This window comes from Pecten maximus, chromosome 7 (assembly GCF_902652985.1).
Source record: "Pecten maximus chromosome 7, xPecMax1.1, whole genome shotgun sequence".
Classification (NCBI taxonomy): Eukaryota; Metazoa; Mollusca; class Bivalvia; order Pectinida; family Pectinidae; genus Pecten; species Pecten maximus.
In genome coordinates this window covers 38,194,747-38,208,853 of record NC_047021.1, presented here as the reverse complement: position 1 = coordinate 38,208,853, position 14,107 = coordinate 38,194,747, and the positions used below count along the sequence as shown (strand labels likewise).

The window sequence follows — 14,107 nt, the reverse complement described above, 5'->3', positions numbered from 1 at the left end:
CTACAACATGAGGTCTTACTGTGTAGTCCAACACAAACATGTACTAACCACAAACTACAACATGAGGTCTTACTGTGTAGTCCAACACAAACATGTACTAACCACAAACTACAACATTGGGTGTTACTGTTTAGTCCAACACAAACATGTACTAACCACAAACTACAACATGGGGTGTTACTGTGTAGTCCAACACAAACATGTACTAACCACAAACTACAACACGGGGTGTTACTGTGTAGTCCAACACAAACATGTACTAACCACAAACTACAACATGGGGTGTTACTGTGTAGTCCAACACAAACATGTACTAACCACAAACTACAACATGGGGTGTTACTGTGTAGTCCAACACAAACATGTACTAACCACAAACTACAACACGGAGTCTTACTGTGTAGTCCAACACACACATGTACTAACCACAAACTACAACATTGGGTGTTACTGTGTAGTCCAACACACACATGTACTAACCACAAACTACAACACCGGGTGTTACTGTGTAGTCCAACACACACATGTACTAACCACAAACTACAACATTGGGTGTTACTGTGTAGTCCAACACACACATGTACTAACCACAAACTACAACATGGGGTGTTATTGTGTAGTCCAACACAAGCATGTATTGAAGAATTACTTACAAAAGCATGGGGTGAAGTTTGAAAAATGTCATCAATGAAAACCGGTTTCGTTCCTCAATAGGTTAAAAACCAATTTATGTTGTGTGTAAATGATATAGAATGGTTATTTGATGCAACCACTGTGTCCTGTGTCTGAATTATTTTAGTGAACAGCCATTAAAATCAGTATTCTCTAGATTATGAGATACATGACTTACATTAATTTCTCTAGAATATCATTGACTGACAGCATATTAATGAGGTTATAGGGTGTTAAGGTTAACCCTGAGGCATGCATTTCATCTCATTTTTGTGCAAATAACAGAGCAGCATATAGGTATTACTATGTCCGCATCGGTGGTGCATCTCTGCAATAACTCAAGCTCCCACTGGCTGATCAAACTCAAACATCATGTACATATCTATTCCCATAAGTGCTCGCGATTGCTTGGGATTGCTTTTCAGGTCCGAAGGTTGAAGGTCAAGGTCACTGACTGAAATAGAAAATTTGTTACTAAAAATAGAAAATGTGTTTCCTTATATTATGATAACACAAGTTTCTTGTGCCCATCAAACTCAATTTTCATATAATTTTTGTTTGCAAGGGATTGTTGTTTTTTTACTAGTCCAAAGGTCAAAGGTCAAGGTTACTGTTGCTGTGAAAAGAAAATCTGTTTACATGCAATAACTCTTGTAATCACCGATCTTTCTGTGCAGGTGACACGTACATTCACTTCCATGGAATTCTTGTAATTATATACAAATATCTATAATTTTGTATAATAAAAGATATGTATTAGGTTTATTTCAGTAAAATATGTATCCTACTAGAAGATTCCAGAAAAAAATATCTATGCATGGTGGGTGCTGGAGAAAAGGCAGCTTTCAATATTGAAATAATCAAATTAAATCTCTTCTGTAGGTAGTCCCTGCTTGACAAACCATGAGCCCTCTCGTGTGGTAGATATTTTACTGGAATAGGCCATAACACTTGTTTTTTTGTATGTGCATTAATATAACTGATCTGTGTTCGTGGTTGAGCCCAATATTTGATGTTTCTTCATGAATTATGGTACATGCAGGTGTTGTTTTAAACCATTTTGTTAAAACTATATGATATTTCCCACATTGTCACACAGACCAGTGCCGATTTCTTTTCTGTAAGTAATGATCCAGCTGATGAGTGGTAGCCATGGTGACGGGTTTACATCTACCACCCTTGTGTTCTGGAGTAGGTGGGAGTTTTTATTTCATTTAAAGCGATGTGACATTTAGCTTCCTTGATATATATATATAGATAATCATCATATGTATCTGATGCTACAGTCTCCCATTGCACCAATGTAAATCTCGGCAGCATCTATGAGCAGATAAAGATGCAGTCAAGATCACATGACGTTGTGACCAACATCATGGAGATGCTTCACTATGTCCTACACATCAATCAAATGCAGTGAGGATTCAGATTGAGAACAATTAGATTACAAATCATATGATGTCATTTTAGCGCTATGTTGATCACGGTCACACCAAGGCTTTGTACTGTGTGTCAGATTGGTTGTGAATCAGTCACAGAAAGGAATTTGATTTAAAGTTGCCATTCTTTCAAATGAACATACAGGGGGAATAGGTGAAAATAGAGAATGTATTTATTGAAAAAAGACAGAATTAACATAATGTTATAATACAACAATTAAACTTGGGCCGTTATTTTTATCTGTCCCCCAGATCAGATTTATAGTGACAATAAATTTATTGTAAAAAAGACAGCATTTTAGCATTTCAAATTTTACACCTGAACAGGTCCTGATTTAGCTGTTATTAATAAATTTGCTGTATTTACAAAATGCTGTAACGATTAATTGATTTAATCCGTGATTATATAATTAGACATTTAACTTTTGATTTTGAACCAAATAATCATGATTTTCTATGATTAATCATGGTTGAATTTATATATGAAAAAGAAATTTTCAAAAGTTATTTAAATTTACAGCATACTTATTAATAAATGAACAATATAATATCATAATGCATTTAAACAATCTTTGGTAACATATATATGTAACCCTTGTAAATACTAGCCGCAATATACCGTTTGACTAGCTGCATGAGATCTTCCCTTTAGCTCGCGATCGATCGGTTGAGCGTAAGACTAGTAAGCCAGAGGTCCCTGGTTGCGGTCCTTAGCGGAGACAGTGATTTAGATTTAATTAATCCTGCACTTTGTTACATATACAATGTACCTTATACATATCCTTGTACATATTCCCCCATTTTGGTGAATGTATTTGTAGACATTTCCCTTTCTGTTTATGGCCGATCAGTAACAGATCATGAAATTTTTTAGGAATTGTTTTGATCAGTTATGACCTTGAAGTGATTCCCGTCATTAAAATAATAATCCTGAATGCTTCCTTTCTGCAAAGATCTTTTTTCACATGGCCATTGTATTTGAATTATTATAGAATCCAGGTGCCTGAACATGCCTGCATGATGAGTTCATTATTATAGTAACTTAGAGATCGCAAACATGTCGGTACATGTACCTATTATAAATTCTGGTTTAGGTGCTTAATGCTATTTTATAATAAATGCATGTGGATGGTGGTATTATTCTCCTTATTTAATGCTTGGGTATAAACTAATACTTAATTCAGTAATTATTTCTATATCTCACACAATCAAATTAATTTTACATCCAAACATCTGCAACAGCACAATGTTGTACTTGTTCCTCTAAATTGTACTATTAAGACTTTTCTATAGTTTAGCTGGGTGAAAGCTTTCTTTTTCAGTCTGGAAGGTTAATATAAACTACAAATATACTTTAATTAATTAATTAATTTATAATAACTTCTTTCTTTAAGCAATGCATCTAAAGTTAAACTATTTATGAAAACATTAAGGAGCCTTTATTGAATTTTGTTCCTTTAGAAATTACCAATATTTGCCGACACAATGACATACAACTTGCTATACATATACATTTTCATTCTATTGTACATTTGCACCTGGTTTGTGTCTTAAAATTAATTCCACTTATCATTTATGCCATTAATTAAAGACTGTTATTGTTTGTAACTTGATTCCACTTATCATTTATGCCATTAATTAACACTGTATTATTGTTTGGGATTTAATTCCAGATATCATTTAAGCCATTAAGACTGTTATTGGTTCGGCATATTTCAGATACTCTCTTAGCCATTAAGACTGTTATTGGTTTGGACTAATTTCAGATATCCTCTTAGCCATTAAGACTGTTATTGGTTGGGACAACCGAGTAATTTCAGATATCCTCTTAGCCATTAAGACTGTTATTGGTTGGGACTAATTTCAGATAATTATCCTCTTAGCCATTAAGACTGTGTTATAGTTTAAATGTTAAATGTTAAATCTTCAAACACAGCACTGCTATCAATAAGTTCCTAGCTTTACTTGAACATCTTAATCGTCTGCTTTGTAACCCTCTCCTGTTTTTATTTTAGGATGACGAAAATCCATTTGAACCATCTAATGGTGAAAAAATCCCACTGACGTAACGAAAGAATCAGACATGTCTGTTCTGATGGGAAAGATCAACAGACAAATTGGGACCAAAGGATGTTTCACACATACAAGACTCTCTGCACCCCAAAAAGATTTTGCAGAGCTTGTTTAATGCACATAAAGGGAGACAACTTCTCTACCATTTAAATCAGGGTAGAGAGACAAAATCTCTACAGTGGTAAAACATCAGCTACAGTCACTAACTTCAACATCCATATGATATATAGTTGTGTTTCATGTTTGTCTTTCATATTGAATCATTTCAGAATATGTCGTTTATTGCTTTGTCACTTTTGTTAATTGTTAGCGAAATATTTTCATCATTTTTTTACACACTCCTACCAAGAAGTAGTAAGAGGCATAAAGGGTTAGCGTCCTCTGTCTGTCCTTTCACAAATCTGGCTTAGAAGTTTCTTAAACTTCACTGTTCATTAATTAATTGTTATATAATGTTGGATAAATTTACTTGAAAAATCTAAAAGGACCGAATGCCACTGTTGTGCGAAATTGTTAAGTAAACTTTAAGTTTTGCATTGAAAGCATATCATCTTGTCTTTCATGAAAATAACATTTCCAATTTTTACAAAGAGACTGATATTCAAATTTGCATTGCAAATAAGAAATTTCAATTTTAGAACACCGAGCCAACATAAGATTTCATTTGAAAGAATATCCACAAAATAAAAAATTATATTTTCTAAAAGCTAATAGATCAGGGTTTACATTTTGAGTCCTAAATGTATTTATAAGATAGGAGATGCAGAACTGGATTTTTGTTGTGTTTTTTTTCTTCTCAATTTTTATGTTCTGTATACTTTTCAAGTTTTGAATTTATAAGTTGTTGAGGTTGTGTAATATCTCCAGTAGATCTGTGTTATATTTTTAACATGAGATAGTGATCTCTGTAACACATGTTTGTTACTGGAATTCCAGTAGAAGTCTAGTATCAGAACATCCACATAAGATGTTCGACTTTTGAGATAAGGAGTCCAAGATTGCTGACCTTGGTAGAGCTGAAATGTTACATTTCCCTATGGATTCACATTTTCATAACAAGAGGGTGTTAAATATTTTGAAATTCACGATCTTATTCTTAATGTTGTGATTAATATGAATTTTATAGTAAATAATGACATATTTCATTTGTCCACAATTTCATGAAGCATGCCACCAATTCAATCTAAATTTTTTTGATTTTATTTTTTGTCTGTTATTTACCTTCTTAAATTGTTTTTTCACTACTTCCAGTACCTAATATACAATGGTGGATCTGTTTCACTATTTATACAATATAAAGTTATTTGCCTCATAATACATACATATATATCTTTTGGTGATACCCTGTAACAGTTAGACAAAAAGCACAGAACATTCATTAAGGATATATGCTACCCATTTTTTCTCAGGCATGTGATTTATGATTATTATCTCCCCTTAGGGAATATGCTTCAACTAATAACTTCAACTTTTTTTCTGCAAATTTCGACTATTTATCCACTTTAACGATATTTACTATATTACACACACCTTGATTTATACTTCAGTTGTAAAGATGATACATTTTATCACATTTTATCACATGCCTGCAATTTATGCTTGTTATCTCCCTTAAGGATGTATCTGCTATATTTTACACCAAGGCCGTCATAAACCTTAAGGGTGTATGCTACATTTCACCCCATGCCTGTGTGTTGAGGCAATTACATTATGTAATATTCATTCAATGTAAAAAAGTTGTGACAGCATGCCCACCAACACAAACGGGTCATACATGATCACATGGCTCACCATAACTGTTATTTGATGATTATAAGTACATGCCATTTGTGTTCCTTTCATATCATCAAAGTCCAGGCGAATATCCTTCCTATCAGAGGAATAGCTTGTCCGTAATATATTCCAGGGTTGAGGGAAGGGGGGGGGGGGGGAAGGGCAGGAGGAGGATGTTGTAACTTTTCCTTGCTCAGATTAAGTGATTTTGGGATGAGATTTGGAGAAATCTAACTTCATTTGGTGAAATTTCATCAGTATACTTTATCAAACAGAAATAAAAAAAACTAATTTTCTTTGAAAAAAACTCACTTTCTTTAAAACCCTGAAGTTCTCCCCTGATATTTATCATCTTGAATTGTCCCTACAAGAGTACAGATTTTAATACAATGTATATAGTGTGGATACATTTTCCACAGTTCTATTTATTGTTTTGATTAATGGTAACACCTCTCGACAGCTTTTCATGCTTGTAAGCATGCTCTATTAATTCATAATATTACCAAGATTGATGAATTATGGCAAATTCAATTAAATTGATTTCATATTTCTCCAGTTTTCCTCTTGATTGATATTTTTGTGTTGTGTTAAAACTCTCTTAGTAACTCCGCTTTCCTTTTAAAAACCTTAGAAAATAGTTACAAATTTCAATATTTATTTTGAGAAATAGAAAACATATTGAAGCACTGTGATTCTTCAAATTAAGTCTTGCTTGTGAGACCGTCAATATGTGGGAAAGAGATAGTGTTTAGACTCTACTGGTACAAATCAATGTGATTTCCTCAGCATATGTAAAGGGTAATAATTGTCTGCAATATTTGGTGATAAATAAAAGTGACCATGTGTATAGTCTTCTTACTATAGGGGTTTAACAATATTCTTTGGTAACAATACATACAATATTCCTTTTACCGTCTCAGTCTGCAGCTCTATATTGATATCTGCACAATTCTAACAGAGAAGGATAAACTTTTTTTTACTTAATCGTGTTATACAATATTTACTTTTTTTTCCGTTCACATTTTATTTATATTTAGGCAAGACAATATCCTCTTGAGTATCAGTATTGTCTAGATATACTTGCTTACCTCTATTTATTTGATTATTTCATCATGAAAGTTGGAAAGGAAATTGTATGACATGTTTTATTCCTACCTTTACATATACTGTCAAAAAGCCACGAGACTCTGCTCTTGGAGTCTGCATCATCGGAAACTCAATAGTCAAGATTGCTTTATCATTCAAGTACAAGAACAGAGTCTTGTGGCTTTCTGGCGATGACTTTTGTATGATGCAAGTGTATTGTTACTCCCCTGATACAAGTATATGCTGTCCTGCCAGCTGGTTAACTTGTGCTGTGATTGGCCTGTATCTTTTTTCAGCTGTTCGTTACATATATATTTATGTATATGATGACATATTTCCATTTTATGTATACAATATGAAATCCAAGCACTGTTGTCAAGTTTCTGATATTATATACCACCTTTTGTTTATTTATAACATGAACGCTACCTGTATACCTGTAAGTGAGTTGTGTATTTGCCATAAATTATATACTTTGATCAGCTGTACTGTAAATATATGTTGATGTTGCATTTAAGAGTCTTATAATCCTTATAGTGGTTATTGTGAGAATTACAGGCAGGGCTTGCTGGGGGAGAAAATGGGGTCTTGGGAGAATACTGTTAACTTGGGGAAGCATTCCGTTTCAAGAGAGGACAGGAAATATAGGATCTTGGGAATCTCACAAGAGTACAGGAAATATGGGGTCTCAGGAGAGGACAGGAAATATTGGGTCCTGGGGGAGGACAGGAAATCTAGGGTCCTGGGGGAGGACAGGAAATCTAGGGTCCTGGGGGAGGACAGGAAATCTAGGGTCCCGGGAGTCTCACAAGAGTACAGGAAATCTGGGGTCTCGGGAGATGATAGGAAATCTGGGGTCTCGGGAGATGATAGGAAATCTGGGGTCTCGGGAGATGATAGGAAATCTGGGGTCTCGGGAGATGATAGGAAATCTGGAGTCTCTGGAGATGATAGGAAATCTGGGGACTCATAAGAGGACTGGAAGTCTGGGTCTCAGAAGATGACAGGAAATCTGGGATCCTGGGAGAGGACAGGAAATCAGGGGTCCCAGGAAAGGACAAGAAATCTCGGGTCCCAGGAGAGGACAAGAAATCTCGGGTCCCAGGAGAGGATAGGAAATATTGGGTCCTGGGAGAGGACAGGAAATCTTGGGTCACAGAAAAGGACAGGAAATTTGGGGTCCCCGGAGAGGATAGGAAATTGGGGGTACCTGGAGAGGACAGGAAATTAGGGGTCCCCGGAGAGGACAGGAAATTGGGGGTCCCCGGAGAGGATCAGTGACATTGATATTGGGTCTCGGGAGAGGACTGGAAATGTTGTGTGTTGGGAGAGGATAGGAAATAATGGGTCTCCAGAGAGAACATGAAACTTGTGTCTTAGGGAAAGAATACGAAATATTGTTTCTTATCTTCTTAATAAAGTATCTAGAAATATATATAATGGTATTGGATTTGAGTAGAAGTAGGTAGATTTTGTAAGATTTAGTTTTAGTTAGAATTGAATCATTTATTGAGCAGTTGTTATATCTTAACACTATGGTGCTTAAAAAGTTCCTTCTTCTTTTTACGGTATGTACGTCCTGTTGTGTATCCTGATTTTGAAGCTTAATTTTTTTAATCAAATAAACTTTTTTGGGCTGCCCTGACAATATCATTTCCCACCATCATGAATATTTTTATCACTAAATATACATGATTCTAAACTTTGTAGTCGCATTGCATATTAAGGAATTTCAAAATTTCTTTCTTATCATGGTCAATTTGCATAGAACTGCTTTTAATGAAAATATACCAATAATATATACAGCATCAGAAATCTATTTTAGATATGCTTGATAATCATATGCTACCATTTCTTGCGACCCCTGAAATGAGGAGACTACTACGCAGAAATGGGAAGGTTTTTTTTCCCATGGGTTTTCACTTGACGGTTTGTTATTCATCATTTACGAGTTTGTATTGTAAAATATTTACATGAAATCCAAATTTCTGTCACTTGACGTATATTGATTTCATACATCAGTGGATTGTTATTGTTGGTTTTAAAAGCCTTCCTCATCTGAAATAGCTGTAAAGTGATACTGTTCAAATATACATGTTTTGTGTTTATAACGAATTCAATTCCATTAGCTGTTGTGTAATTAGAAATTAATGTATGTCTTCTTTGGTGAATTTTTCATCATGAAATGGTATCTTCATAAAATTTCACTTGCAATCAAACAAAATAACGTATAAAACAAAAATGGGTCAAACCTATTTATTTTCTGATTTTAAATATATTGATTTCAACAGCCTTGAGCGTAGTTTAAGAAAAATAGATTGTGAACTTTGTTTTCTGTTTGAATCCATTAGCTGTTGTGTAATTATAAATTACATCATGAAATGGTATCTTAATAAAAATTCCACTTGCAATCAAACAAAATAACGTATAAACAAAAATTGGTCAAACCTATTTATTTTCTGATTTTAAATGTATTGATTTCAACAGCCTTGAGCGTAGTTTAAGAAAAATAGTTTGTGAATTTTTTCTGTTTGAAAACCTTCTAGTAGGTAATTATACTGTTCACTAAGGACTCAGCAAGCTTATAATTAATATCGCCTCAGCATTGTCTCCACATTTAAGTGCAATATATGAGAAAAACCTGTAGTTGTAGATATCAGTAATCAATAATATTAATGAATTGGAAAATATTTTGCATTGATATATCTTTGACCACTGAATATCATATTATGGTCAGCAATGATTGACAGTTGTGTGATATCAATATGTTACATTTGATTTTTAGTTACTGGATATATCAACTGCAAATTATTTGTAGAAAAAAAGTCTAATTTCAATTTTAGTTGTTATATTTATTTCCAAGTGTATTTATTCATTGAATACCGTATTTATCCTGTAGGAAGCCCATGGGACCCACATAGAACCTCTGATCAATCCTGGTGGTGGGCTTACTACAGGACAATGCAGTCGCATTTACTGAACGTACAGCAATAGATATGATGGGCTTAAATTAACCTAAGGCGTGGGCTTATTGCTTGATAAATAGGGTATATATATTAGACAAGCGTATGTCCTGAGTAGGTTGTAATTTGATACAGACTTCAGTATATATATATATGGTTGTGGTGTTTAGTGATAATGGTTGTGTTTGGCATTTAATGCCGTTGTCCAGACTATAATGATATATAATAGCACATTTGATAGAAACCATGTATGCATGTTCTATTTGAAGTTAAGGTTGTATTTTGTAGGTTTGGTGTCTGAAGCAGAGATCTCAAAACCCTAAGTTACAGAAATTTTGTATAATTTTGTATGTAAAATCACTGCATAGTTTCAGTTGCCACGGCAAACTAAAGTATAAAAGTTCAGTCTCGGTCAAAAATTAAATCACATTATTATTTAAATTCTGTTGTCAGTTTGTGTTGTGATATAACTGTTTTTGTCTCATTTAAGGAAAATTATTGATATCTAGAAATCCCGTTGAATCCTTTATTACCAACTAATATAACATATAATTAATTATATGAACCAGTATAATTTGTGTAAGATTACCAGCAAGGGGACATAACTCTTGGTAGCTGAAGTTGCACAAGTCCATAGTTTTAGTTTATTATTTTGTAGTCACTTCTTTATACATACTTAGACAATTAGCTGATCATTTATATTCCTTTTGTGGTACTGGGTTTAGATTTTGTTTTCAGCATGATTTTGTATATTGTCTGTTCTCAACGTTGTACTTTGAAAACATTTTTTTGTCAACATTAATTATACGAAACATATATGCCAGCCCTCCGTAGTTTTTCGTTAATTTTTGTTAAGTGAATTATCAGTAATTCTTTTCTAATCCACAATTTCAGAATTCCAATTAGTCCACAAGGAAGAACAATTTCAAATCAAATACATTGTTTTAAGGTTTTCAAGAGAGGATCTATGAATGTTCTGAGAGGCTGCCTACAGACAATCTCCGTATGGAAATAAAAAACATAGTTCATGTATCTTATACATGTCTGTTTTCAAGAATGATCCCAGAGTCTTATGAAGTAAATATTTGATTGTCATGATTTATTATTAAACTTAGTGACAATTTGTGTGACAAGTTTCTCTTTATAAGTGCAATAATACAATTAATTAGCTAATTTGTGATTTAAGTTATTTGTATTGTCACGTTTATGACATTGTATACGAGAGAATTGATGCTGTTTATATGGAATTGTTTGAAGGTTACCTGGTAGCAGAACTGAATTTTACCTCTATGGCTACTGTAAATAATCTGATAAGCAAGAACTATCTAAAGCGAATCTATACCGTTAAGAGAATCTCCCACCACAGTCAGCTTGTTCTGTGATGTCACAGGTTTATTTTACGAAGTTGTGTATGAGGTGCATTTCTAACCCTATTGAAAGTTTGGCTTGGCTTATAGAGTGTCTGGATTGTACAAGTTCCAATTTAAACAAGTTAAATCACAATAACACAGAAAATCTTTTCAAAGTGTTTGTTTTTAGATATCCAGGAGATGTTTTTTGTTAAGTGCAAGAATCTTTTTTTTAATTATCTTTTCATGTGCTCATAGTACAATGTACACAGCTGTATTATTGAACTTTTATATGGTTTTGGTCCTTATATTATTTGAATTAATTGAATTTAGTTTTGATTTTCATTGGTAAAAAAGTAATATTATAACATTTTGTTTAATTTTTTTTGATCACAGGGTATGATTTATATTGGGTTGTGTACCTGTTTACATTTTTGATTTCTTGTAGTTGTTTTTTTCTGAAGAAAGATTTGTGTAGTGTTTAATCAATTTACATTAAGTATCATAAAATATCAAATAACTCTTTCATAAACAAATGTCTATGTTTTCAGTTTCCTGTTTGTGTTGACCTGGTATTTTTTCGGTATAACCGATTATCACTGTAAAATGTTACGTAAAATGTAGCATCATATACAGGACAGCAAATCTGTCCTGAATTTTGAACAGCTAAAATCTTGTGTTATGAGATCGTTCTTAAAAAAACCACACCAACTATCTATAAACTAAAAATTGCAGTCTCCAGTAATTTCCAGGTACTAATATCTCACTAATATTTCGTTTAAATTGTAAGAACAATCTCATTGAAAATTAATCTTAGGTTGATAAGCGAGGTCATATGTTGAGGTGATAGGGTACACCTTGAGGATAATGGAATACATAATTAAATAAATCTTAACTATTTACTGTCAATGATCTTTGGGAAAAGTTACTATTTAAATGATGAATTATATACATTTTCAGGGCTTCAAATGTTTACACTCTAGGGTAACAAGTCTTTATTAGTTTTGCTTTGTTATATCATTAAGAAATCTTGAGAACAGAATTCTGTAGGATCATCTTGTGTACATGTATATGATCAGTTGTTTCATATTCAATTTAAGGTGTTTATACATTCTGTAGGGTTCTGCTTAGACAGGTAAAACTGGATAAAATTAGCAACGACATAATTAACGCAATATCTGCCTAAGTGCTTTTCATTCTGTATTGTGTTTGTTTCATAATTAAATTCATATTGAGAAGTGATAAAATTATTTATACATTTTTTCTGACATGTTTCTACTTTTTTTTTCTGGCAAATGAGGGAAGGAAATGTTCTGTTGATATTGTTCGGGTTACTCCTGTTAATGTAATGTTCATTCAGGGTTACTCCTGTTAATGTAATGTTCATTCAGGTTCACTCCTGTTAATGTAATGTTCATTCAGGGTTATGCCTGTTAATGTACTGTTCATTCAGTGTAACTCCTGTTAATGTAATGTTCATTCAGGTTCACTCCTGTTAATGTAATGTTCATTCAGGGTTACACCTGTTAATGTAATGTTCATTCAGGGTTACTCCTGTTAATGTTATGTTCATTCAGGGCTACTCCTGTTAATGTAATGTTCATTCAGGGTTATGCCTGTTAATGTAATGTTCATTCAGTGTAACTCCTGTTAATGTAATGTTCATTCAGGGTTACTCCCGTTAATGTAATGTTCATTCAGGTTCACTCCTGTTAATGTAATGTTCATTCAGGTTCACTCCTGTTAATGTAATGTTCATTCAGGGTTACTCCTATTATTACAATGTTCATTCCATGATAACTTTTGTATAATATGTAATGTTCATTCGAGGAGGATTTTGAATGTAACAATAATTTTATTGTTCTTTATGAAGATTGTTCATTTCAGATTCATTCAGGGGATATCTCTTAATATCATGCTCATTCCAAGGTTGCTTCTTTTAATGTTATGGTTATTCAAGAGCTACTTTTTAATGTAATGTTAAATATAAGTCCGGAATATTCCAGTTATTATACTATTCATTCAAATCTTTCTCTGGTTAAATGCCATGTTCATTATAGGTTCTTACCTGTTAATGTCATGATGATCAAAGGTTTATACCTGCTAATGTCATGGTCATCATAGGTTTTTACCTGTTAATGTCATGTTCATTATAGGTTTATACCTGTTAATGTCATGATCGTTATAGGTTTATACCTGTTAATGTCATGTTCATTATAAGTTTATTCATGTACCTGTTACTGTCATGTTATGCTACACAATTGATTTGAAAACATTAATGTACATTAATATTACGTATGCTCAAGTTAAGAATTATTTACCTTGGAAATATATTTAGCGTTCTGGTTTAATAGTAAAAAATTGAATTTCCTTTGTCTATGAAAATGTGAAGTAAGGGGTACATCAAGGGGAGAACTCAAAAAGTTCTAAGCTAGATAACCATCATGTGCTATTAACATCATTTTGTATACATACATATTTATGTGTATATTGGCCATTGGTTTTGTTGTAATTGTTAATTTTGAAAAGTACAATATTGTTCACGCCTAGCTGTTGATGATGCTGAAGCTTAAAAATGTATGAAGTTTCTGTTACAGGTGAATCTCATGTTATCGGTGAACATTCCTTTTCTAAACGTTTTTGCCTGGTTTATCAAATATATAATAAATATTTTATATGTCTCAATTAATTTCCATCTTATTATTTGGTGTATATCAATAAGATATCAATAAAAGGCCCATCTACTAAGTGGGGA

At 33.0% G+C, this 14,107-nt stretch overlaps 2 protein-coding genes across 4 annotated transcripts in view; both read left to right on the top strand.

Annotated features, from left to right (window-relative positions):
• Positions 1-14,037, top strand: part of LOC117330780 (UPF0577 protein KIAA1324-like homolog) — a 39,494-nt gene extending 25,457 nt beyond the window's left edge. The window contains exons 22-23 of one of the 3 annotated variants that reach the window (XM_033889262.1): positions 1,772-1,792; positions 4,124-14,037. In XM_033889262.1, coding sequence (XP_033745153.1) covers positions 1,772-1,792; positions 4,124-4,177 — 75 coding nt within the window. In that variant the 3' untranslated portion in view covers positions 4,178-14,037. Of the gene's footprint in view, positions 1-1,771; positions 1,864-4,123 lie in introns of all 3 variants that reach the window. The other 2 variants (XM_033889264.1, XM_033889263.1) reach the window with 2 other exon arrangements.
• Positions 7,721-8,044, top strand: LOC117331208 (MARCO-like protein). The gene has a single exon (XM_033889805.1). The coding sequence runs from the start codon at positions 7,721-7,723 to the stop codon at positions 8,042-8,044; it is 324 nt and encodes a 107-aa protein (XP_033745696.1).
• Positions 14,038-14,107: the final 70 nt, after the last annotated feature.

Bases quoted from the DNA above. Each gene is read 5' to 3' on its own strand.
- LOC117331208 (XM_033889805.1), top strand. From the start codon at position 7,721: ATGGGGTCTCAGGAGAGGACAGGAAATATTGGGTCCTGGGGGAGGACA.